Below are 27,485 nucleotides of genomic sequence, written 5' to 3'. Positions count from 1 at the left end.
AAAAATGGCCTCCTGTCCTAAAAATACTTCATATTCTCAGTTTAAACAGTTGATCTGGTTTCTGTGTTCTAATGTGAATTAAGTGTGGCTTCATAAGATTTGCAAATCGTTCTTATTTACATTTTACACAGTACATCAACTTTTCCAAAAATGGGTTGTATAAGAAGATGAAAGCTTTCTTCATTTGGTTTCCATTGTTGTTTTATTTCATTTTTTAACCACATAGAAGAGAAAAAAGTACATATAGACTCACAGAATAACAGAAACCCACCCAATAGAGGTGGCTGGGGCACTTTCTATGATCTAAATGTGCACATGACAAAAAAAAAAAACAGTCTGAATAGGGCTTATCTGTAAACTGAGCTGTTTTTAGTTTTGACTGTTTGAAAAAATTTTGTTTTCTTCTACAGGACTGATTTGACAAGAGAAATGTGCAAAAACGATTAAAAGTGGCTTCAATTAGAACTTGCACCGTCCAAGCCTTAAAAAATCGAATTTCCCAATATTATACAGGTAAAGCAGAGGCATGACAGCAGATCCCCAAGAGGATGAAAGGGTAACTAGATAGTCTAAGATACATTGACGAATCGACAGCTTGGTGATCAGGTACCCCTCAACTGAAATAAGAACTACTGGAGGGAGGTAAGAGATGATGACCATGGTCAGGCTGAAGATGATAGTTTGAATGGCCCTTTTTTTCTGGGGATTGATGCTGTTTCTGCCAAAGTCAGACTTTATTAATGTATAGAAAATAAAACCATCACAGATAACAATTATGATAACAGCAATTAGATATGTCACAACAGGAAGCATGCTGTTAAATAAATTTGAAGAAAGCGAGTATGCAATCCCAGAGGCGAGTGTGAGAGTCCAAACAATGCCAGCCATCACAACCCTGGGAGCCAGACCTTTCCTCTTGTGATAAGCAACTGGATGAACCACAGCCAGGTAACAGTCGAGACAGGTACAAGCCATCAGGAGCGGTCTCCCACACATATTCAAGGCATAAACACCGCACCAAACTGACATGAAGTCCCACCCCAGCCAAATGAAGTTATTTAGTATTCCAGGTGGAAGGAAGACAAAGAAGATAACATCCATGATCGAGAGGTTAAGTATGAACAACTCATTTGGTGAGAATGGATTTTTTCTCCTGTGTATTTTAAACATCTCCCAGAGGATGGCAACAGTGGAAGGAAAACCAAAAACAAAGCACAGTGCTGAGACAACATCCCAAGCATAAAAGGCCGGTTCAGTGCCATCACAGGATAAGTTAGACCTTTCAACTCCAGCCAGGGCAGAGCTGTTGGAGGGAGGCTTGTATCGAAGATGAAGTCCAAGCAGCATTATTGAACAGTGGCTAAAAGACCTGAAATATACAGTACAACAATTATTTACTATAGTTCAAATAAATAAATACAATAAAGGAAAACTTTTAAATCAGAGTATAAGCTTAAAGTTAAACTTCTCGTTCTATTGACTTCAGATAACTAGCTGAGTGTTAGTGTCGGTGTCACTACTGGTAGTGTGAGGAGATACATGGACCCTACAGAGGTTGCTCAGGTAGTCCAACCCCTCCCTGCAGAAGGTTTGCTGTGTCTCCCAGCATAGTCTCAAGAGCATAAAAAGGCTGTAAGCAAGCAACTTGGATTATAAAAAACAAAAATGTGATGTGAAGTCTTTATATAATCAAACAAATGTGCAAAAGATGCTGAGACTCGGCATCTTTGGTCGGCAAACAACGGAAAATGTACATAAAAATAATCATTATTAAACAAAAACGCAAACAAATGAGAACTGTACCTTGTTTTGAGGTTTTATGAAGGTGTTTGTGCTGAGGTCTTACTGTAATGGGCTGCCTGGACGTTTCAAACTCATCTTTAAACTGCTGTCTAAACATGTGTCCTGATTTCCTGACAGTGGAAATTTTGCAAATCATATTAAAAAAAAGTGTGACAACTGAGGTCATGAGCTTTAAAGACCACAGAGAGAGACACAATGTGCCCAGCGGATCAGTGCTGGAGCAAGAGCTGAGATGTTTTTCCTGTAGGTAATATATTAAGAAGTGAGCCGAAATTCACACTTCATATGTGGATAGATTATTATTATATTATTATATAACATATAACATATATATACATATAATATAACATCAATGGGCTTACTGAGTGTATCACAGACTACATAACTTTCTGCACCGACTCCATTGTTCCAGCTCAGACTGTTCATTGTTACCCAAATAACAAGCCGTGCATGACTAAGGACATCAAAGCCCTCCTCAATGACAAGAAGAGGGCTTTCAGAGAGGGCAACAAAGAGGAGGTGAGGAAGGTCCAGGTGTTACTAAAGGACAAGATCAGAGAGGCTAAGGACAATTACAGGAGGAAGCTGGAGTGGAAACTCCAGCAGAACAGCATGAGAGAGGTGTGGAGGGGCATGAAGACCATCACTGGATTCAGGCCAACCAACGGCAGGGGAGCAGAGGGAGGTGAGAATAGAGCCAATGAGTTGAATCTGTTTTTCAATAGATTCGACACCACAGTGTCTGCTCCCACCCCCACAACCTCACCTGTAGTCAGCCTGGAATCCAGAGTCACACCACTGTGCCAGCCTCTCTCTTCACATGTTGCCTCCTGTGAGATTCCTGACACCCCTCCCCCACCCATCACCTTCACTCAATGCCAGGTTGAGATGCAAATGAGGAGACTTCACTCAGGCAAGTCTGCTGGACCAGACGGAGTGAGTCCCCTTGTCCTCAAGACCTGTGAGGAGTCTTTCATAAACTGTTTATGCTGAGTCTGAGTCTGCAGAGGGTACCAGTGATGTGGAAGACATCATGCCTCGTCCCTGTACCAAAGACGCCACGTCCCAGTGGCCCCCAGGATTACAGGCCCGTGGCACTCACCTCCCACATCATGAAGACCCTAGAAAGGCTCATCCTGGACCAGCTGCGACCCATAGTAAGACCACATCTGGATCCCCTTCAATTTGCTTATCAGCCTCGTCTCGGAGGACGCCATCATCTACCTGCTCATTCGTGTCTACACCCATCTGGACCAGCCGGCGAGCACTGTGAGGGTCATGTTTTTTGACTTTTCCAGTGCTTTCAACACCATCAGGCCGACCCTCCTGGGTGATAAGTTAGCAGCGATGCAGGTGGATGCTTCTCTGGTGTCCTGGATTGTTGATTACCTGACAGGAAGACCACAATATGTACGTCTCCCACAGTGTGTGTCTGACAAGGTAATCAGCAACACAGGGGTACCACAGGGGACTGTCCTCTCCTCCTTCCTCTTCACCCTCTACACCACAGACTTCAGCCACTGCACAGAGACCTGCCATCTTCAGATGTTTTCTGATGACTCTGTGGTGGTTGGATGCATCAGCAGGGATGATGAGACAGAGTACCGGGCTGTGGTCGACTCCTTTGTCACGTGGTGTGAGCAGAATCATCTGCAGCTCAACGTGGCAAAGACCAAGGCACTGATCGTGGACTTCAGGAAGACCAGGAAACACTTGACCCCTGTTTCAATCCAGGGGGTCAGTGTTGACATTGTGGAGGACTATAAATACCTTGGAGTACACATTGACAATAAACTGGACTGGGCTAAAAACACCACAGCACTTTACAGGAAGGGCCAGAGTCGTCTCTATTTTTTGAGGCGACTGAGATCTTTCAACATCTGCCAGAAAGTGCTCGGGATTTTCTATGAGTCTGTTGTGGCCAGTGCGATCCTCTATGCTGTTGCATGCTGGGGGAGCAGGCTGAGGGTCGCAGATGCCAACAGACTCGATAAACGAATCCGTAAGGCCAGTAATGTTGTGGGGATGGAGCTGGACTCCCTCAAGGTGGTGTCGGAGAGGCGGATGTTGTCCAAGATAAAGACAATGTTGGATAACACCTCCCACCCACTCCATGACATGCTGGTCTGTCACAGGAGCTCGTTCAGTGAGAGACTGAGATTACCGAAAAGCACCACTGAACGACACAGGAAATCATTCCTGCCTTAACACACTGTTTACTGCAACAGCTACACCCTTCTTGCACATGTTCTTACTTTTTCAGCTATTTAATAATAAGTGACTTTAAAACTATTAAGTTTTTAATAGTCTTAAAGTTATTAAACTTTAAGACTATTAAAACACAGCAGCATAGACAGACACACTTGATTTAAAAACTGCTGTTTGCAAATAAAAAATCAGCAAAATTAAATTTCAAAACACCTTCCCTCTGCATAATAACAGAAGAACATGCCTTGTTATTCTATCTTGTTGGTCTAATGGGAGAAAAACCTCCTGAATTGCTTAATTAGAGTCATTATTGCCCACCTATTCTCTACTGTGGAGGAACACAGCTTAAATACATAATACAGCCATTCTCATTTTATTATTAACATCTGATAAAGCACACAGGTCCCAAACACAAGTCTTAACTGTACATTATTAAATGTATAGGTTTGTTTTCCCATGGTTTTGTTATTCCAACTTTTTTTCCTATTGGCCCAAATAAAATATTAGATCCAACGTGTAACACACATACAGAATTATATAAAAGGGAAGACCTGTAAATATGAAGTTAGAGAATCTTATAAACATTCGACAACAGGCGACAGATACACAGAAATACAGCTAGTAGTTTTGACTGTTTGGGTGGAAATAAATACTGATGCTTAAATTACAACTTGCAGCATCCAACCTTTAAAAAAATCCAATTTTCCAGCATTATAAAGGTAGAGTAGGGGCATAACAACAGATCCCAAAGTGGAGGTAACTGTAATAGGAATACCAATAGTACATATGAACATCTTGTCACTGGGCATCAGAGGTCCCCCGATTAAAAAGAGAAGTATTGGAGGAAGGTAAGAGATGACTACCATGACTAGGCTGAAGATGACAGTTTGAATGGCTCTTTGCTTCTGGGGGTGGATGTTGTTTCTGCCAGGGCCAGACTTTTTCAGTGTATGGATGATGAAACTATCACAGATAACAATTATTACAAAGGCAATTAAAAATACCACAACTGGAAACATGCTGTAGTACAACTTGTAGACAAGAAAGTATGCAATCCCAGATGCGATCGTGAGAGTCCAAACAATGCCAGCCATCACAACCCTGGGAGCCAGACCTTTCCTCTTATGGTAAACGACTGGATGAACCACAGCCAGGTAACAGTCGAGACAGGTACAAGCCATCAGGAGCGGTCTTCCAGATGAATTTAAGGCATAAACACTGTTCCAAACTGCTTCAAAGTCCCAATACATCCAAATAAAATGATTCATTATTCCAGGTGGAATGAAAACCAAGAAGATAGCATCCATGGTGGAGAGGTTAAGTACGAAAAAGTCATTAGGTGATAACGATGTACTTCTCCTGCATATTTTAAACACCTCCCAGAGGACTGCAACAGTGGCAGGAAAACCAAAAACAAAGCACAGCACTGAACAAAAAGCCCAAGCATACACGTTAGATTTAACACCATCACACCAGGAAAAGTCAAACTTTTCCCACACAAATTCAGATGCAGCTGAGCTGTTGGACACACGCTTGTATTGAGGATATATACCTAGCAACATTGCTGAGCCGAGCAGTTGAGAGAAAAGATGAAAGATCAGCGAGATAGAGGTCAGAGAAGTATTTGCAGTGACGTTCTAGTGCTATGTGCTGCCTGGACAAATGCATCAAACGTTTTGGAACTGCTGCATATAAATGCGGCCAAGCATCCATCAAATTAATGATGTGGCGTTAGTGGAGGTTTTGCAAATCATCTTGGAAAAAAAGCAAAGGTACATCACCCAGGAGATATAGACAGAAAGACAAAAGACATAGTTGGGCTGGCATAATGATTCAACAACAATACCAACAATAGAGTGAAGAATTGCTTGCGGTTTTGTGAATTTGTTGGCCTCTTTGGCACCAAAGTTCACCATGTTCGTTTAGTATAGCATGCTAACATATTACACCTTCCTGGTAGCAATTCATGATACAGTGATTTATGGTGTTTTTTGTTTATTTCATATATATTCACCACGTCGTTCTTTTGATTCAAAAACAGATTTTCAGGATCTTTGAATACATACCAGAACAGCTGAGCAATGCCATAACTGGTTGTCTTAAAGGATATGAAAAACAATATACAATTAAGTGTTTTTAACTAGTGAGTACATTTAGACTGTGAGTGACTGGTGACCTATCAAGAGCATACCCCACTTTTCACCCTCTGACAGCCAGTGACTCCAACACAACCTTTACCCTGATAAGATAAGATAAGATAACCTTTATTAGTCCCACCCGTGGGAAATTAATTTTGTTACAACAGAAAGTTGACCGTGCAAAGTTACAGTAGCAAAAATTAAGAAACAATCACTGGAATAGGATAGGATAATAAGAATAAGATCATGTACACAATACAACAGAATAAAATACAATGTTGTCAGAAAAAGGGAATCAGACTTAGTGTTATTGCTATTGCACATGTGTGGATGTGTGTGTTTGGTCAGCTGAGAAGTCCTTGTTGTGGAGTCTGACAGCAGTAGGAAGGAAAGACCTCCGTCCCACATTGTGGGTGCCGCAGCCTGCCACTGAAGGAGCTGCTCAGTGCTGTCAGAGTCTCCTGGATGGGGTGGGAGATGTTAAATTGTAAGAATACCTTTTTTCTCACAGCTCCCTTGTCCAAATCACACTGAGTTTTTCTAGTAGTACAAATGTGTATTTAATATACTACTTTATGTTGTGTAGTGAAAGGTCGGAGAACTGTATGTTCTCTTTCATTGCAACTAATCTAATGACATGGCTAATAACAATTTTTTAAAAAGCCATATTCTATAACAGATGCCGACCAAAGGTTTTAATCAAAACTATAGGTCTACCACAGATCTATGATAAATTCCAGCCAGGAGCTGAGTAAATACTGAATGTCAAATGTATTTGGAAGTGATGCAAATATAATCCGAATTTGCACACATTGTTTTGTAAACTCTCACAGAAGCATGCATGAGGACTGGGCAAACAAATGTTTCGGGTGTTAGCTGGAAAAAATAGCAATGCTGTCAGTGCTGACAAATAATCCTACGCATACTGTTAAGGGTCCTCCAAGTTCACTTTCAAATGATAAAATAAATTGTTGTGTTCTGGTGAAAATTACTAATGTGTTCGTGGAGGCGTAGAAACATCTGGATCTTTTAGTAGAGTAGGTATCACAACAACAAATGGGAGATAGCTCCCTCAGGTTCATTCAAGGAACTGCTGTGTTAAGGAATTTCTTTTATTTGGGTTTTATTTGCAGCTGCTCAGGTCTGCAGTGCTACCTTCCATTGCCTCTCGTAAACTTACCACTCTAACGTCAAATAAATATTATAAAACACAAAGTAAGTTAAGAATAAAAATTTTTTTAAGATGAACAAAAGTGGCACTTAAACACCGTAAAAAACCAAAGCAAAGACGTGAGATTGATGATTCATTTACATTTTATTACTAACTCAACTTGCTTATTTTTCAGTAATGTAACGTAACATATAGTTAACAGCACTACCTGTTTAAATCGCACGAGAATCAAAGCTCTCTTTTCTGAAACACTCCTTTCTGAGTCCTTTTGTTCTTTCCTGCAGTAATTGCAAATACCCCTGTTGGTCCTTGAAAGCAGCACTAGCCGCCTCCATGACGCTCATCATTATACTATTTTTGTCCTCCGGTTGCCGCCATTGCTGCCGTATTATGAACTAGTGATGGGATTTCCAGCTCTTTTTAGAGAACCGGCTCTTTCGGCTCCAAACCGGCTCTTCGGGTTGTTTTGTTTAATTAATTTATTATTAACAATAATATAAAATATAAAATTATGCACAAAAGGAATTACTAATGTAAAAAAAAAAGTGGTTTTATTTATATATGTTTATATATAAATATATGCGGTGGCTCCGAGAGACAAAGCCTACGGTTGCCCCTAGAGACAAAGCACGTACAAATTCCAAAACACATTTCTAGCGTTAACTTAACTTCCAAAACAGAGCTCCTTAGATCACTTAAATTACACAATTGAAAGCATATGTGTATTGTTTTTGTATTTATACACAAGCACTCATATATATTCAAATGATTTAAAAAAAATGTTCATTTACCTGTTACTACCACACATCAAATACGGTCGTTGGTACTTCCTGGCTTGTGTAGCCACTAGGTAACAAAAGCTCAACACTGCGCCCTAGCATCCTGGAGCACTTCTGTTGTGTTTTGTACGTGTTTTGGAGTTTTTACGTGTTTTGGAGTTTTTACGTGTTTTGAAGTTTGTACATGCTTTGTCTCTAGGGGCCACAGTAAATATACTTTTATTTATTCACTCCACATAAAATGTAATAAATAAATCATATAATACAAAAACCAATTATTCACATTTCAATATTTAAATTTTCAGCCTTTTCCTTTTAAACAAATTTAAAGTGAAACAACACAAAACACTGCAAACCACAACACAATTAAATATAAATTATAATATGAAAACAAAAAGAACATGCATATTCTCTGTCATATGGACCTGCATGAATAAACTTTCTGAATCCTTTATCATCTGCAACTGAAAATAGTTGTGGATGATTACTATACCTTTCTAATGTGACGTTGTTGTCCCGGCTCTCTTTCTCTGTCTCTCTCTCCTGCTCTGTTCCTGTGCTACTGAGTGTAACTACCGCCCCTCCCCCCCTTTGCCCAGCGCAAAGCACAAGGCTGCATGCGGAGTGAAGCGGAAAAAAAGTGCGAGAGAGAGGGTGAGAGTCATTCACGTCAAAGAACCGGCTCTAAGAGCCATTTCGTTCGCGACCGACACATCACTACTACAGAGGCATTATGTTTCTTATAATCTATTCAGTAATCATTACTAAGAAATTCCAGCATGACCTGAAATGAGTGTTTGAGACCATAAACTCATGGGCTGCTGCGGCCAACGTGGTTCAAAAGGCATAGTTGTTACTTTGTAGGTTTCTGATTTGGGTCGCACTTTCCACTACAGCTGGGAGAGTGTGTAGGTTTTCAGTCATCCAGGTTATAGGATGACTTGAGAACCTACACCTAGTCTTAAGTGCTTAAGAAGAAGTCCAGTTGTTATTTTATCAAGCTCTTGAGACTACTGGGAGTTCGCAGAGAAGTCAGCATCTTACATGCAAATTACCATGGCAGTCTGCTGTGACAAAAGCAACTGCAAGGAGGTTTTTATCAACCAGTTGGGAAATACACATTTTTCCTAGGGATTGATTTTCCATTGACTGCCAACAACCACTTGCCAACTGGTTGGGAAATAGATATTTTTACTCACAACCAGTGGTTGCAAGTTAGTTCTAGACCAGTCTCTAGAGATGTGTGACTTGTTGTGACCCTTATTCACTTGACCATACATTGTCACACATCCAAAATGACAGATCTGAATACAACCAGAAGTTTGTTTGCACACCCACAGGTATCGCCCCCTGCTGGCCATAAAAAAGCAATGCAAGTTTAAGCCCTTTCGCTTTGGCTAGACTTTCAGACCTGGAAGCTAAGTTCATCTTTTATACTGTCTATGGTATTAGAACATGAAGTTAAATTTAGACAATGATGTTTTGTCGATTGGCAGGTGAGTGATAGAGAGACCCGTCTGGAGTGTCTGCTCAACAACAACAAGAATTCAGATTTCTGTGCACAGCTCACATCCTTTGACTGGAACGAGGTGGACCCAAACTTGTTAGGTAAAAACCTCAGGGCATTTAATCGATAAACCCAAATTACAATGTTTGAAACTGAAAATAAAAAATGTTGTGAATGTATGTTGTTGTTTTTTTCTGTGCAGGTACTTCCAGTATAGACACCACCTGTACAATCTGGGGGCTGGAGACTGGGCAGGTGCTGGGGAGGGTCAACTTGGTGACAGGTCACGTCAAGACACAGCTCATAGCTCATGACAAGGAGGTAAAAGTTATTAGATGATCCATCAAACTTTATTGAAGCGCTGTCCTTTAAAACAAACATGTTGGAGTGACAGACTCATGTGGGCCACTGTCTGCTTGTATCGCAGGTGTATGACATCTCGTTTAGCCGAGCAGGCGGGGGCAGGGATACGTTTGCCTCTGTGGGTGCGAATGGCTCGGTCCGCATGTTTGACCTCCGACACCTCAAACACAGCACAATCATCTACGACGACCCACAGCATCACCCATTGCTCCGACTCTGCTGGAACAAGCAAGATCCCAACTACTTAGCTACCATGGCGATGGACAGCTTGGAGGTTAGTGCTGCTCCATTTAAAGGGCTCCTGCTCAGATCATGAAACTGCACAGTGGAAATGTCAATCTAACCATTTTTTCCTTTTATTTTGTATTGAAAAGTCAATTTAAGAGAAGCTCTAAAAATGTAAAGCGTCGCTGTGTATCCTCAGGTGGTGATTTTAGACATGCGTGTATCCTGTACTCCGGTAGCCAGACTCAACAACCACAGGGCCTGTGTGAACGGAATCGCCTGGGCGCCACATTCCTCCTGTCACATCTGTACTGCAGGTAGGCAGCTGTAGCAAAACACTTGATTGTAGTTTTTAGAGCACTGCATAATATCGTTATTTAAAGGAAACCTAGGCCTCTGGTACATTTGATTGGCCCTCCTAAGGTCAATGGGAAATTAAGATTTAGATGTAAATAATTATAAAACATGCAGTCTGTCCTACTTTAGCCACCAAACGCTCTTTGATAAACTCCCCATCAGATAATGCTTTACAGTTTTTTGCAATTTTTTTGTGGAAAATCACAATACAACTGTGTTGCTTTTTATTTTGAAGGGGGTTCTTCTTTTATAAAAATTTAATTGTTAAACTTGTGTTATTTATTATGCAGCTTCACTGTAAATGCATTTTTTTATATCAGCAACACAGCCCAGTTACTCACCTTTGTAGGGGTCTAACACAAGAGTTCGAGATTACAGAGGAGCTGGCAACAATGCACTCAGTGAAAGGGACTAGAGTTACTGCACTGTTCAGATCTGACGGGAAATTGTCTGACTTTTGAAATGAAAGCAAGATAAAGTGACTAAAATGAATTCTGAAATTGGTACTTTTGCATTGTATTACAACTCAGGTGTTGTGTGAGTGCTAAAAATTAACAATGTTGCTAAAATAGTTAACTTCATCAGGGCAAGAGCACTGAATCAGAGTTTGTTGGACTTTGACTTGCAGAGCACTTCAGTCAGTATCACTGCTGGATTTTCTTTTCTTCTTTCAAACAGTCCACTATCCTTTGTCTTCAGAAAACTTAAAGATATCCAGTTGTGTTCTTTTCAAGCTTTTCATGACCCAGATGGGTGAGAACCTACACAGACATATTGATTAAATAGTGATACTGTGTTGGCCCATTTCACATTTTCATTTACTTTGACCAGTAGTTCAGAGGCGCGCCCCTCCACAATGGCCCTAGTTTCCCCTTGGCTCCTTGAAAAAATTAATTGCCCGCCGCTGATCTGAAATGTGAATGTCACTGCAGTAACTGAGATTCAACACAAGACGGAGCCCTTTAAGAACGAGCTGAGCAGCAAAAGTCTCAGATTTTGTATTTTATGCGAAAACATCTTCTGAATCAGAGGTTGGATTTGAGATAATGACTTTGCAGAGTGTGTGATACTTTGGGAAGAAGAAACAGATTAGTGAAGGTTTCCACCTCATTGACTAATTTCTTGTTGGAAAGAATCAAGTAAAGCCATACTGTTATCTGGGGCAGATTTTTTTTTCCATCTTTCCTCCTGCCAAAAAAGGAAAGCCTGGTTGCAGATATTACCAGACTCAGAACAGGAATATGTTGTGTCTACTCACATTATTTTCTCCCAGACTAAATAAGATAAATTGATTGAAATCTCATCTCCTCGTCCTCTGTGTAGCGGATGACCCCATACTGGCCTACACAGCCGAGGGACAGATCAATAATGTCCAGTGGGCTTCCACCCAGCCTGACTGGATTGCTATCTGCTACAACAAATTTTACTAGTTAGTGAAAAATATTAGTTAATTTTCAATTAAGTGCTAGCAACACATCTGGAAACAGCTGGGACAAGGCCATGTTTACTACTGTGTGTCATCCTGTTTGCTTTCGGCAACAGGTAACAAGAGGAAAATGGAGAGGCAGAGTTTCAGTAATCTGCAAAAATGGTATACATTTCGGAACAGTGTCCTCTATGTAAAATTCCCACTTTCAAATCACATCATCTACAGTACAATATATCTCTAAAAGACACTGCATTAAAAACAGGTAAAAACAGGGCTCAGGAACACTTCCAGTAATCACCGCTGGTGCCATCCAAGACCCTACAATAATACCAAGAAAATCAACACCTAGTCTTTCTTACAGGGAAGTTACTGGTACAAGATCAAAGATGCTAGCTATGTCAGTAACTGCTGTTTAATTCAGCTTATCTCTATTCCCTCTTCATTATTTTCTATTGTTGCTGACATAAAATTAAAATTACTTAACACAACTTTGCGGATTTATGCAATGCAGTGCATTATATTAAAGATACTTTATGTGAACTAAATTATCAGCCACACCTCTTAATCTTTGAATTTGGATATTTTTTCAGTCTGATTGCTACAGGTGTATAAAACCAAGCCTAACCTGATTAATCTTGGCCAACATAATTCTCTAAATATTTACACTAAACATAGTGGACTCAAAGTGTCAGTATTGGGTCAGGCTAGAGTAAATGGGTCTGCAGGGAAATTCTTTAGAATTTAAAAAGATCATTATCCATACATGAACAGGGACGCCACTCACTAAGGTTGCTGAGGTGACATTTCTGGATTAGCAGTTATCTATATAAAATATAACAACCTTTCTGTTAGTTGTTCATTCAAAAGTATTAAGTGTTTTCAAGTTTATTTCTTTAGGCAAGTGTGAAGGAAGTACACCGCCCAGCCAAAGAACAAGTCACATGCTAATATTTCATTGGGCTGGCTTTAGCTTTGATGATGGCACACTTTCCCCATGGTTTTAAGAAGTGATAATTATTATTCATTTCCATCCAGAATTGCATTAATCTTTCACCAAAAAATTGTATTGATGATGGGTGATGGGGGAGTCAGACTGCTAAAGTCTTCTCCAGCACACACAAAGATTCCCACTGGGGTTAAGGTCTTGCCTCTGTGGTAGCCAATCTATCCTCCATGTTCCCTGAACCGCTCATTTTAAACCTGGTGAATCCTGGCATTGTCAGATTGGTATATTCCCGTGCCATCATCAGAGAAAAAAAATCATTCTGTATATTCAGGTAGTCAGCTGACCTCGTTTTTTGGGCACATAACATTGGTGAACCTAGACCCCGAATCCAGTGGGGGGGTCTTTCGTATTTGGTTAGGTAAATCCACATGGTGACTGCTGTTTTTTGGCTGGGCAGTGTGTAAAATCCTTGTTTGCAAGCACTGTCTGTGTTCAACACTGTCCAATGTCCAAAGTAATAGTAAAGTAAAAAGTGTAATTATAAATAATTCTTCAATGACAAACGGATGGACTGGTCACAGAGCTCCTTCTAAATGTCTTTAAGAAGTAGGTGACACTGACTGTCAGACGATGGGGAGGACAGGATCCGAGAGGTGTTTCTGGATCTCTGCCAATCGTGATTGTATGTCCAGGCTCTCTGGTAGTGAGGGGTAGCGGAGGTTACCACACAGCCTGGAACTGTCCATGAGGGAGGATTTGACTGATGGCTGGGGTAGCTGAGGAGTTAGCCCAGTATGTGTGTCAGTTTCAGGGGTGATAGCCATGAACATGGTGTCATCAGATGCCGCAGTCACGTGGATCCCACTGGACAGTGAGTCCTGGGATTTGCTGGTCTGCTTAAGGTCTGTCTCAGCCGAGGTCTTAGTAAATAAGCACAAAATGTTGAGATGAAAGAAAATGAAATGCGTTTCAGATATATAACAGTGTTTTTCAGATATTTGGCCTAACTGATGAATTGTCGTGTTTTTTTTTGGTTTGATACCATACCTGTGTCGGTGCCAAGCTGTCCATTTGTATGGGGGAAATGGGATACATGTTATGCAGCACTGGAGTTCCAGCCCCATACAGGCCAGGGGAATCAGCGTGGAGAGTACTAGATGATACAGTGCTGTAAGCTGGAGGTACAGGGGCCATCTGTCTCTGGAGAAGCTGCAGAATAACACTGATGTCAGTTGTCATGCGAGTCTCCAGTCTGAGGAAATAAGAGGTACTAATTAAAAGATGGTGGAAGTATGAGAAGAATGAAGCAAAGTGATAATAAATTGCATGTCCAGACCCAAATGTTACATGCTTAAATTTACACCAGAAATAATGTCATGTTTACGTCCTGCTGATTTTGCTTGTTGACGTGTTGGTTTTAAACTTTATTCCAAATGAAAGTTTGCATAATTAGAGGCATGCCATAGACTGACAGGTGGTTGCCAATGCAGGCTGCAATAGCCTACTGGATATTCTTAAAATATGAATATACCAAAGTTACAATCCGCCCCCGTTGAATGTGTTTGTAGTGCTGATGCCTTTTAGAACATGTAATATGGCTAGCTGTGTAGATAGTTAATGTAATTAATAACTTAACAGATCCATGCTGTCTGATTCTTGTTTTGGTGAGTTCAATTTGATTATTTTCTCTATATTTTACTTAGCATTAATTTAACATATAGTCTCAAAACTGCAATTTACTAGAGCTTGCTAGCATAAACTGATAACTTAGGGCTCAAAATGTTTGTGCAAATATGATAAATTTTGACTCCAACGTAATGTAATGTAACTTATCGTACTATGAAAACTACCCTCACTGCAGGGAAAAATTATTGCCTGTGCAATATGTAACAGAAAAACTAACAAAATGATGTTATCTGTCCAAAATGCTATGTTGCTATGCTATGCTGGCTATGTTTCAGGAAGATTTTAGCACCTTATTTTCAGTTAGCTGTAGAAAAGTTAACTACATATAGCAAGCTAGTACTGAGGCTTTGGAAACATGTAACCACTAAACATGTGACATTAACTTTTCACCATTTTGCACATGCAGTGATCAATACAGTAGAATCAAGTGATTAAGATTTCAATGACACCTAGGACTAGAAACTGGTCTGCAACCATTTAGTAACCACCAGTTGTGAGAGAAAATATGTAATCCTCCACTGGTTGGCAATTGGTTGCTGGAGGCTGGTAGCAGTTGCTGGGAAATCGATTGCTAATGGCCTAGTCATATGGGCTTACAGACGAGTCCACAACCATCTGGTAACCACCTGTCACAAGGGGAAAATGTATACTCATTAACCAGTTGTTTGATTTTTGGGGGTAACAAACAAAGAGTAAGGAGGGACTTCTACATAATACAAAGTCGTTGGAGAGCCATGAATATTTTCCTCTCTGCTGTTGATTTCAATTGAGTTCTGTGCTGAACACAAGACATGAAAACTGGAATTTAATTTAACTTTTTGCATAAAGTCAGATTTCGACAAAGAAAAATTCAAAAAGTGCTCAAAGTCTTAGATGGAACTAAAAAAAAGTATGGCTTGGAGTGATGCTCATATGGAAATGAATATAGTATAGATAGTTTTTGAATTTTTTGCTTGTTAAAGAAACTCTCTACAGATATGTTAATTGTTCAGGTGTAGAAATGTAATGCTCAGGGTTACGTCAGGATTCCTTCGCTAAGCCATTGGTTCTATTACTTACAGCAAGGCTCGTCACATTGCTGATGTATACATGCAAAATGAATTTGTGCAAATTTTCAAGATTCTTGGGTGATGTAAATGTTAACTCATCACCCATTTTAAGATAAGACAGAAAATTCATTGACTGAGGGAATTTAGGCAATGCAACATTTGAGGAGTGACATTTTGAGCCAAAGTCACTCCTCGTATCTTTTTCTCAGAAGTAGCAAAGATCAAAAGGTGAACGGTAGCAAATGCACCTGTTGAGCTGTGAATGCAAAATTTCAAGGCGTGTCTCAAGTTCACTGGGCCTTTCTTCTGTGAATGGTGGTGGGTGGCATGAGTTGCGGACAGAAGGTGATCGCCAGGCTTGACTGGAAAACTGCTGTGATTGTCTGTCTGACCAGTATTGATACATCCCTGGCACATTCAGAGATGAGGCTGAGGAAAATATCAAGACAGTGCTTCAAAGTGACACGTTTAAAAGAACCAAAACCTTTCAAACAGGGTAACAATCAAGACTGCAGTTAAATTTATATCTTGCAATTGCATGACAAAATCAAGACTGCCATCTACCTTGAGGACCCCGGTCAAACACTGCATCCTTCCCCACTGAGGTGCCACTTTGGGGGTGCAGTTGTAGTGCAGATGAAGAGTAATCCTGCCTGTCAGCTTCTGCAGAGTAATGCTCTGTTTTGGCACCATGGGCAAGAGGTTTTTCAAAGTCCTCACTTGCCTGCGAACATGACGATCCACAGCTACAACTGTCCTCCCAGCAGGCATGAGAAAATGACTGATGGCAGGCCTGAAGGGGATACGAGTCTTCGTGATCAATTCCATCTGTTCAAAGAAAAGCATTTCTGTCCTTCAGTTACAGTTTTCCCACGCATGACACCCACAGTTTGGGGTGTCAGGCAGCCAGAGTTGGCTCAATTACAAGTCAAGTTGAAACACAGGTGGTGGTGGTGGTGGTGTAAAACTTTTCAAATCTGTAAGGCCTGTTTTACAGGCATGTCTAAAGCATCTTTGGATTCCATGGATAATCTCAGTATGATTCAATGTCCATCCATTTAAGTCAGGATTTGAAATGGCTTTTCACATTGTTTGCTTTGTTTGCACGACTTTCTATGCATTTCATATCTCACCTGGCCTATTTCTGCAGTCCAGTGAGTGTATTTTGCATCTTGGTTTGTGGTGGTATTCACAGTCATCACCAGAATCATCATCTATTATTACTGGTGGCTCTTGATCAGCCTAAAGACGACAGAAAAAAATATTTATTATCTCACCAAAGTGACAGTATAAAATATCTGTTTTTAGCATTAGGTGAAGTGTGTTACAATAAACTGTCAATGTACATCTCTCAGGTCAAAGGTTATCTCCAGGTTCCTCCAGAAGTTGTCTGCAAAGCTTGGGTACATATCCAGGACCTCAAGAAGGTCATCCCTAAGGATGCGGTGCAGTTCACAGTAGGTGATGGTGTGTAGGTCTGAACTTGATTTCCCTGGCTCATCATAAAGGTGGATATGCTCACCAAAGATGTCATTCTTCTCTGTAAGAGGACAAAGATTTATTTGATTTGAGAAGGTCATTTTTGAGAGGACTTAAGGAGTAAAATAATGTATGGTTATATAGCTTTACCTAATATGGCCACCACTACATCCTCTCTGGTGACCTGGATGGAACCATGTGAGATGAAAAAGAGAGAGTCGAGGATGTCTCCATAGTGAATCAGAGTATCTCCAGGAGGTGCATGGACTGTCTTGAATCTCACAGATAAGACACGGAGACATGCTTGGCTGCCTCCTTGGAAAGCCTTGCAGTTCTGTAGCAGAGAGCGGTGCAAGTGCAAACAGATGTCTGCCTGCAGAGACTCTGGAAATCCCTTTAACACCTGAACAAAGAAATACGGTCAGAAGATACGTAACAATAAGAGAGATAAAGAACATCAAAGGAGCATTACCATTTTGTTTACTTACAGCATTCATGTCTATTCCGTTTGTGTATGTCCATGCATGCTGGAAATACTCCTCTAGTCGTTGGCGCAGACTACCTGGAATCTGATGGAAGCGGATAAACTCTTTGACTCTCAGCATCTGGGTGTGGTACCGGGTTGTACCAGTGTACAGCCGCTGGATTATGGCAGATACATTGCCAAATATGCTGGCGTACATGAGAGCTGATACAGAAGAGAAAGAGGACAAGAAGACAAACAGGATTGGGTCATTTCAGATGTAATAATGATAAAGTTGTACCAGTACCCAACTAAAGACTTAAATACAATGACCATTGGTTATTCAACTTACATCCAATGACCATGACACAGATGGAGAACATCTTCTCTGAGTTCGTGTTTGGAGACACATTACCGAACCCCACACTCGTCAAACTGCTCAGGGTGAAGTACAGAGCTGTGACGTACTTGTCTTTGACTGAAGGACCAGAGCTGGAGTCTGTTTCATTGTACGCCTTTCCAAGTTGCTCAGCCAGGTTGTCCAGCCAACCAGTCTCAGTGTACGGCCTCTCCACAAAGCCAATGGCATACCACATGCACGCTAGCCAGTGGGCGATGAGTACAAAGGTGCACATGAGCAAGAAGAGGACAGCAGCACCATATTCAGAATATCGGTCAAGCTTTCTTGCCACACGGACCAATCGCAATAGCCGAGCTGTTTTCAGGAGGCTTGTTAAGGTTGCCATCTTTGGTATCCATGAACAAGAGGGAACATGTAAGACAGGGATGGGCAGATAAAAGGTCAAACAGCTTCAATAACTTTTGAAACTCAATAGGGAACAACTTTTAAAGTTTAGACACTTAAGGATAAAAACCTTTGAAGCTTTACAAAGAATCAGAATTCTTACCTCGTCCGAGCTTGATCTGAAAATGAGAAGGTCAAACGGGATTGCTGCAAACAAATCAATAGGGAACCAGCCTTTGATGTAATGCTTTGCTATCTGGCTCGGCTGCGTGACTACCTCGTCATTTTGGTCCACATAGGTCGTCCGAAGGTTGATGATTATATCCACAATAAACAGCACGTCCACCGTAAGATCTGCCACATTTAGAGGGTTACATGTGTAGCCACAACTCCTTTGGCGTAAATCCCCATTTTCAGACAACAGGAAGGCAGCTGAGTAAGGAGTAATAACAGCTGTGTAGAGGACCAGAAGGAGAATAATCCAGTCCCAAAATGCCTTAAAGGGGCTGTAGTGAAGCAAGATCCACCATGTCGTTTCTGGTACCTGGAGTTTGTATTCAGGCAGCACATCAGACTCCAAAGAGAGAACCTAAGCATATAAAGAATTCATCAGTATGCTCTTTACCTATTTCACAGGGAAATCAAAATATTTAACGAGTGCTGTTTTAATTGATTTTGAGGAATATACTTCTTCTCCCAGAAGGTGAATAAATATCCATCATGTACCCAAATCCCTTCTTTCTTTGATGAAAAGAACACCTAATCTTTTGCATGCAAAGGAAAACAGTAAACCTAGATTTCTACAAAACAAATATTAGTGTTTCTATTAAATCTCTCTCATAAACTAACCAATAGACCTTGTTAGAGCACGTACTGTTTTGACCAGGTTCTCGTTGGAGGCTGCGTGCTTTAGTTTTGCAACCTTGTAGGTCCAACAAATCCTTGACCATCCTGTCATTAGTGTCTTTCAGCAGACACAAGACTTGCAGAAAAGTTAGATCCAGATAAGGGAACCATATCCAAAATTTCACAAAACCTTAAAGATAGATAAAATAACAACATCCTGTTATCAACAGTCTAAGAACTGACTGAACGCAGGATGTTGGTTTGCTGGAAGCCAATAATGATGAGTTGGTCATGTGCTTTCACTGTCATTGAGTTCTGCCTATACCCTCAATATCGTATTATTTAATCTCACCAACTTTGCAAATAACTCTATGAAAAAGACAGATAAATTAGATTATTGACAGTCAGAGAGACAGGGATTACCGGGTACCCCCATGGAAGTTCACATGCCCCTTCCATTTGTTTTGAATCCATCTCACATGATCCCACAGAGCAGTGATGCAGGTCACTGAGCTTTAGGGGTCCAGCAGTGTTAACAGTAGGTGTTAATTTAACTGTGGCTCAGTTTTAGGTTCTACTTCACACCCAATGATGAATACAACCAGTCACCTGATCACCAACTGATTTTAAAAGGTTAATTAACAGAAGTCTTCCAGCGTGGAAACTTTCTAGAGCCCATCTTGTTCTCAGTATTTAAAAACATGATTACTTTCACATCCAGTGATGGACTGAACCAGGTCAGCAGTGAATGTGATCATTAATGGCAATACATTTCAGTCATTTGGATCTCATAAATGGGACCTGCAGAGCCCATGTGAGGTTCTCAGCTGCCATACCTGTGTGACCTTCTCTGTGACATTGGGCGAGCGCTCCCCCACTTTGAAGGAGCCGTGGAACTCCATTCGAGGAGTCGGAGATGAACGGCATTCGGGGCTCCTGATGGCCGGTCCCCCACCCTTCATGAGGTCTGAGTCAGACATTGAGCTTTGCTGTCCTGTGTATGATTAGAGAAACACTCCTTTATATTTAGACTAAAGAGATCACATCCAAGCTGGTTTCAAAAAAAAAAATTTTGATCATTTTCTATAAAGAATTTTGACTTTTTCATAATATTACAATAGTTAGTGTATTAAGATTACCATTATTGTAAGCCTGATGTAATTTACTTTATTATGCTTTTGTTTATATAAAGACACTTATTGAAAACGTCTTGATACAGCTCTGTTTCCTAATACAAACTCCTCTGTACTCTAAATTTCCCAGAATGCAAGTCTAGCTGTGCCCCTCCCAAAATACTATGCCCTCACATAGTGCAAGGAGTCAATACTTTAATCCCTGCATGGCAAAGGCAGGATTTACATAGCTGAACAATCTTTCAATAGTCGATCAAATCTTCAGTCAAACATCACTAAAAGTGAACAGGACATACCTGATTTGAAACTTCAAAGTAGGATGTTCCTTTACCATATATACGCATCCAAAATATCCATCATTTCAAACACTTTTTGGGCAAGTGTCTTCGAAAACATTCAGTCTCCTCTTTCATATTTGAGTAAAACAAAAGTACTCTGTGTTTCTGTTGTGGCTGCAGATGTCAGTATTGAAGCCTTCACTCTGGCACGCAGCGGAGGACTGTCCTGCTGCTCGCATGCGACTGTGCAACTTTCCCCGACACTGGAAACCAATCAATGCCACGCTATAGCTGAGAAGAACCGACCGGAAAATCGATGACGAGCATTGATAACAGAACAAATGGGCTCAGAGCCATTACATTAGATCTCCCTGTTGACATCAAATTATCATTTCAGCTTTCTAATTTGGTTTAAATTAAAATTAGATTATATTTTGAGTATAGTTCAGGCTGCATGATATGAAGTTGAAAAATTCAAAACAAAGTTGGGAATGGTGTCCACTCCATATGTTCCATGCAAACTGCTGAAGTGCAAGCTTATTGATTAAAATGTTGACACTACAGTTAATACAAGGGAGAAATGACCCATTATGACATTGTCCTTCAGCTGTAACCTTTAACATCTGTATTTCTTTTATTTGGTTCTTAAAAACGTTATATCATATTTTCCTCTTTTAAAACATTTTTGATGACAAAGGAAAATATTTAACAGTAGACAAGCGATGTATCACGCCTATACTTTACATGCCCTAACTGAAAAACTGCCAAATGTTTTCAGAGGTCAACCTAATCGATGACCCGATGGCCCAGGGCCAAGAAAAAAGTACATCAGGAAAGTTCATTGGTCAGATGAGGGTCTGTTTTGGCCAGTGATGGGGTTTCTGGCCTTTGAGGTCCCTTATGATGCAAACAGATACAATAGCTTGCAGAACCAACTTTAGCAGAAATACTAGTTATTCATTTTCTTTTTTGACTTTATCAGTCTGTCACATCATTCTTGAGAAATTTTTCTCCAGCTCTTCTTTACAGCATTGCTTCAGTTCATTGAGTTTTGCAACTATTTGTTTTGCACAGCTCTCTTAAAGTTCCTCCACAACATTTCACTCAGACTGAGGTCTGGGCTTTGACTGGACCATTGCAGCACCTTCATTCTTTTATTTTTCAACCATTCTGTTGTAGATTTGCTGATGTGCTTCGGATCATTGACCTGCTTTAGCTGTCAAGTAGATAGCCTTACATTTGACTGTAGAATTCTTTGGTATACAGAGGTGTTCATGGTCAACTCAGTGACCTGTAGCCACAAAACAAGCCCAAATCACCACCTCTCCACCACCGTGTTTAACAGTTGGCATGAGGTGTTTGTGCTGTGTTTAGGTTTCCCCACATGTTCCACTTTGGTCTTGTACAAAAGCAGCAAAAAACTATCAAATAATTTAATATCAATATTTGTTGTTCATCTGAGGTTATTTTAGTACCTGCTAAGGAAATAATGCGTTACAACGTTAACTCTTAAAAAAATAAACATACTCTTTCAATTCTGTATCATACGGCTGAACGCTCTTTATCTAACTGCCTGACACTTTAAAGGAAAGAGAAGTTACCATCACCGGCCCTGCTGGTTTGTTTACCACAGCCTTTGTTTTTCGCAGTGATACCTAGAGCTGAGCTGAGTCTAAATTTATTTTAAATCTTTAGTTACTAGTTATTTTGCAGATTTGGACTAATAATTGGTTGCGATCTGTCCTAAATGCAGCTGCGTGTCTTTTAATATTTCCAGAAAGAGATCTCATATCCCCTAACTTTAATATATCTTCACTGACTCCCTGTTGACTTTCTAGTCAGTTTTAAAATTTAAATGGCAATGCACCCCGGCATATGTTAAAACTCTTACTGACCCACTCTTTCAACCCTTAGGACTTTGGAACAGACTGCTGGTGGTGTCTCATTTTAAAATGAGTGGAAACCAGGCCTTTGGGGTGGGGTGGCATGAGTTGCACTTATCTTTGTTTTACTGATTCAGAAGAGGCTTTTAAAAAAGGCTAGACATTCCTACTCAGACATGCATTTCAGTAATTATATGTAAGACTTTGTGTTGTTGATGTATCTGATATACTGTATTTAATTTTTTTTCATTTGTTGCCAGGCACTTTCTGACTTTGGCCTTGAAAGGTGCTTTACAAACACATTTATCTTAATGACGAGGTATTATGGATGAAGCAGGGACTATAGGAAGCCAATCAATTAGATTTTTTTTGTGGGCCAGTTAAAGTGTGACCTTCTGACCTGGAGGCCCAGAGGATAAAAACATGTTATGACCTGTTGTTTGCATTTTTTCAGCATGTCTATTGTGCATGTTTCTACTGTGACTATTATAGAAAACAGATTCTAGACAAAAGCATTACGCAAAGCTGTCTCTCATGTCTGGATGAGGGCTGACGTTTTATTTTAAACTGATCCGTGCTAATCCACAAACACTTGTTCCTTCTATGAGTCCAAAGGTTAACTTTGAGGTCATGTTCAATCAAAAAGGACTCATTAAAACACCTCTTTTAATAACTTTTACAAACCTACATGATGAATTCTTTCGTCAGTATGGAGATGCAGTTCACTTCCCACAGCACAGTGTATTTCAGGATGGCTTCCCCCCCACATACAGACCACATCCATAAGGCTAATACAGTCACACTTTCAGACTCTCAATTTTAATTTCAAGACTCTGTTCTTACTGATAACATGCAGTATCGGCACCCATGAGGTGTCAGCTGGCAAATCCTTTGTCTCCAATATTCCACAGTTAGTGTCCACCTAGTGTCCAGAGACTGTCCTCAGCTGTGAGCCTGGATGTTGTCCCACACTCTGACTACATCTGGACAGTCATTGAGGGCTTCTATTAGAATTGAAGCAGCATCGAGGTGATCCTCGTCCAGGGGTGCGTGTGTGCGGGGAACAAACTCCAGCCCAGAGGACAAAACCTCCATTCCTAGCTCCTTTAATAAGGCCCTCACCTTATTCAGGTCAGCCACATCACAGAGAAACTAAAGACAAAGAGGTAGATCAAGCTGTTAAATAAAATTTGTACCTATTATTTTAATATTGTAATTATTATTATTATTTTAGATTTCTACATTTCAGAGACCTTGAGTATTTCTTTTTTCATTTTGTATTGAATGCACAAACTGAACTGTATTTAACCTGAGGACAGATCTGAAGGTTGTGTGTTCTACTGTACTGTATGGAAAACTGAAAAAAACATCTGTTTGTCGGTATCTCAAAGAATTAAATCATTCCAATCAGTTATTTAAAGGCACATATCAAAACTGAAATCATTTTCCTGGAGGTTGATGTCCGACCTGCAGCAGGGGCTTCTCCTCCTCATCCTCCGTCTCTTGGACGTCTTCGGCTCCAGCCTCGATGGCCAGCTCCAGTGCTCTCTCCGTGGTGATGTTCTGACCTGGCACGACCACCACTCCCCTCCTCTGGAAGTTATGCCGGGCTCCGTCTGACAGCATCCCCCTGAGGATGGAAGCAGAATTTAAAAAAAAATTTTTATTCCGAAGGCTTACAAACAGATACGTTTACTTCTTCAATAAAAGAATAAAAACAATAAGAACATGTTAGTAGTAAACAAGCAAGCTTAAATACATCTCCCTGCTGTTTTTTCATCACTTATACCAGCAATACAATCTTTAATAAAGACATACATTACAACATACTATTAAGCTTTCATCACTGCTGTTTCCTGCAACTAGAGGGACATCTACTGGCTACTTTACAACAAATCTTTTGTATCGTGTGTGTAGAAACCTGAAATGTCCTATAACAATCTGATATTCTCTGTCCATGTTCTTTGTTTTTTTTTTCTAATCTTTAAAAATTAAAACACTGCTCCTCTGGCATGTTTTGAATATTTTATCAAGGTATTCTCAGGTAATCTCTTAAGATTTGTTAACACTGATTTTGCATACAGCTGGGATTTGTTTTGTGTGAGAGAAAATTGATGTATCTGTTAACCTTAAGTACATGTCGAGCAGGTTAACACTAAAACCATCGGCGATGGTGTGAAAACGCTCGTAAACCTGACACAGTTACAGAAAGGTGAGACTACAGGAAGCCGGGCCTGACCCATTCTTGTTAAGCAGGCGTTTGATTTCCTGGTGGGTGCGTGAGTTGTTGTCGGTTAGGACTTCGACAAGCAGCAGACACCCGCCGGGTCCCCGAGCCTCAAACATGTGCTGAGATGCTGGCTTGGCCTTTTCCTGCAGAGACAGGACACAAGACGAGAAGATGACTGCAGCACAGTATCACAAAAAATAACACATACAGTTATGTTCTTAAGTATTTGGACAATTACACTTTTTGATATTTTTGTACACCACCACATTAGATTTTCACTGACTCTTGTATTTACAGCAGGCTTTAAGATTTCTGTGATGGGCAAACTGCGAATTAATAGTACAACACATTTAAAACAACTGTTACTGGAATCAAATTAAAAACCAGGGAAAACAGGTGAGTTCTGAGTAAGAACTCAAAGGTCTCTAATGATATTCTGGGGTAGGTGGTTCCACAGGGAAGAGCCTAAAGCTGAAAATGCCAGATGCCCGTTATTTTTTAGCCCTGTGATAAGAGCATCCAGAATCATCTGATTAGAAGACCTTAGTGCTGTAATGGAGTGTGGATGGTTAAAAGCTTAGATAAATAAGGGGGCAGGACAATTCAAACAATTAAAAACAAGCAAGAAAATCTTAAAAATTAAATCTAAAAGAGTGGATAAAACGGGGACCGTGTGTTCTCCATTGACTTGTTCTTAACTGTGTCACATTTTACTATTATATTTATAGATTTTTAATGACCCTCACCTAAGACTGCTACCCGGCTAAACAATGCATAAAAACTATTGGATGCAGGAACCTGCAAACATGCTCTGTGCTCACACTGGGGAGGATCTGTTTGAAGTGGCACCACAGATGCTTTCTGTATCTCTGTGCCAGTAAGGTTATCAACGTACCGCACTCTTGACTGCAGCATCTATGGATGCTTTGGGCATGTTCTTGCTCCTGCACTGCTCCAGTATGTGGGCCAAATTTAGATTCAGCTCTGGGTTAGATCCACCTTCTGAGGATGACAACCAGAAGTGAAATTTTATCCAATCAGAAACCGTAAAGCAGTGAAGCTCCGATTAAACAAAACAAAACCCATTCTCACGTACCTTTGACAGCTATTCTTATCATCATACCAAACTTCATAAACATCCTCCCCCTCGCCTCATCTTTTGGTCCCTTGACGTGCTTCACCTTTGACCACTTGTTATGTCCGGCACACAAAGCGGGGCACAGCTGCAGTGTCCGGGCAGGAGGAGTCCTCCACCCTGAGGACACCACACATGAAGACGGCGGGAGAACTGGCTCCAGAGACGGGAACCTGCTGCAAGCCGCGGACACAGGGGGGCGGAGAGCTCTCAACAGCAGCAGCACCGGAGCCGCCATGCCCTTCACACACACAGACACACAACTACATGAACGCTCCTGCTGCACATGTAAGATAAGATAAGATAACCTTTATTAGTCCCACACGTGGGAAATGTGGAGCAAAGACTACGTTTAATGAGTGAGCTGAAAGTCTCCGTCTGAGGGAGAGAGCTCCAAACTTTGCTGTAACCGCAGTAAATAATAAAAACTGTCTGAAGTTTTCCAACTTACGAGCTGACAAGTCAGGAGAGCACGCAGCTGCTTCTGCCCTTGTTGTCAGACCGGTACTTCCGGGTTGAGATGACGTCAGAATCGGACCTGTCAAAATAAAGGCTGTTAAATTATTTTAAATCATGACATTTGTGATACAGTAAATTCGTAATAGTGTGCATTACTATACATATATTTTTAAATAACTGACCACAGGAGTTACGGAAATGTTAATAGAACATTTAATGAATTAATAACTACATTCTCACTTACCAATTTTGTCTTTAGTAGTTGTAAAATGAATTAAAAAAAAGATTTTTATTTATTAAACGCCAAATAACAACAACAGTCGTCTCAAGGCGCTTTATGTTTTAAGGTAAAGATCCTACAATAATACAAAGAAAACCCGAACAACCAACAATAGTCAGGAAAACAAAAAGAAAGGATTACAAAACACGCACAACAAACACAGAAAATATTCATTTCCATTCAGTTTTATTTATATAATCCCGAATCACAAATGTTGTCTCAAAGTACTTTATATTGTGGAGTTAAGATCCTAGAATAACATGACGCACTTTAAGCAAGAAGTTGGCAACAGGAAGAAACCTCTGGTAGAACTAGGCTCAGGGAGGAGCAGGCACCTGCAGCGACTGGTTTGGGATGAGAATAAATAAGAAATAAAAATAAGAAATAAACTGAACAAACTTCATCATTCACTAGTTCAGACAGTTGGAAAATGTGGGCAAGCTTCTCATCACATAAACAACCCAAGTGCAGCACATATGATAAAGTCTGACATCACAAAGTGAACATCTGACATCATCAGCAGGTCACAAACCAGTAGCACCCCCAAAACAAGATGGTACTACCTCACTAGAACAACTTCAAACCAGTAAAAAAAAAAAAAGTAGAAAAAGTAGAAAATAAAAGATGACAGAGACACCTTTATTGATAAGTCAGAGGTATTGTTTATCGAATGCAGACTCATCTTCACTTTCCTATTTATTTATTTATTTATTTATTTATTTATTTATTTATTTATTTATTTATCTGTTGCTTTATTACTTTTTAAATGTATGGAACCAGGAAAACATATGATAGATAAAAAACCATGGCAATCTAAAGTGTCTCTGGGTTTTCTGATTGTGGCTGAGGACCACTGAGTACAGCAGACTATCACCATGCATACAAATATAAGT

The 27,485-nt window shown here is 40.4% G+C and overlaps 3 protein-coding genes across 4 annotated transcripts; 1 reads left to right on the top strand and 2 right to left on the bottom strand.

The window, feature by feature from the left end:
• Nucleotides 1-6,244: 6,244 nt before the first annotated feature.
• Nucleotides 6,245-21,058, bottom strand: kcnh6b (potassium voltage-gated channel, subfamily H (eag-related), member 6b). The gene is made up of 11 exons (XM_026163003.2): nt 20,031-21,058; nt 18,512-18,937; nt 17,956-18,349; nt 17,629-17,828; nt 17,291-17,543; nt 17,008-17,201; nt 16,795-16,903; nt 16,226-16,489; nt 15,910-16,090; nt 13,974-14,178; nt 6,245-13,846 (listed from the first exon to the last, which is right to left on the bottom strand). The coding sequence occupies exons 1-11, from the start codon at nt 20,172-20,174 to the stop codon at nt 13,550-13,552; spliced, it is 2,667 nt and encodes an 888-aa protein (XP_026018788.1). The 5' UTR covers nt 20,175-21,058; the 3' UTR covers nt 6,245-13,549.
• LOC113019355 (DDB1- and CUL4-associated factor 7-like) lies at nt 9,395-11,981 on the top strand. Its single transcript, XM_080305750.1, has 6 exons — nt 9,395-9,439; nt 9,596-9,707; nt 9,809-9,927; nt 10,034-10,243; nt 10,394-10,511; nt 11,875-11,981. The coding sequence occupies exons 1-6, from the start codon at nt 9,395-9,397 to the stop codon at nt 11,979-11,981; spliced, it is 711 nt and encodes a 236-aa protein (XP_080161876.1).
• A 1,967-nt stretch (nt 21,059-23,025) lies between the features above and the next one.
• taco1 (translational activator of mitochondrially encoded cytochrome c oxidase I) lies at nt 23,026-26,409 on the bottom strand. 2 transcript variants are annotated; one of them, XM_026163009.2, is made up of 6 exons: nt 26,305-26,408; nt 25,815-26,094; nt 25,614-25,720; nt 24,728-24,861; nt 23,956-24,118; nt 23,026-23,640 (listed from the first exon to the last, which is right to left on the bottom strand). In XM_026163009.2, exons 2-6 carry the CDS (start codon nt 26,089-26,091, stop codon nt 23,431-23,433), a joined length of 891 nt encoding a protein of 296 aa, XP_026018794.2. In that variant the 5' UTR covers nt 26,092-26,094; nt 26,305-26,408; the 3' UTR covers nt 23,026-23,430. The 2 variants fall into 2 exon arrangements, with proteins under 2 accessions (XP_026018794.2, XP_080161233.1); XM_080305107.1 differs by lacking the exon at nt 23,026-23,640 and adding an exon at nt 23,688-23,845 and having other exon boundaries at nt 26,305-26,409.
• Nucleotides 26,410-27,485: the final 1,076 nt, after the last annotated feature.

The sequence above is a fragment of the Astatotilapia calliptera genome, chromosome 8, assembly GCF_964374335.1.
Source record: "Astatotilapia calliptera chromosome 8, fAstCal68.1, whole genome shotgun sequence".
NCBI classification, from domain to species: Eukaryota; Metazoa; Chordata; class Actinopteri; order Cichliformes; family Cichlidae; genus Astatotilapia; species Astatotilapia calliptera.
The sequence above is the reverse complement of the archived record's forward strand: the minus strand, read 5'-3'. Positions and strand labels throughout refer to the sequence as shown.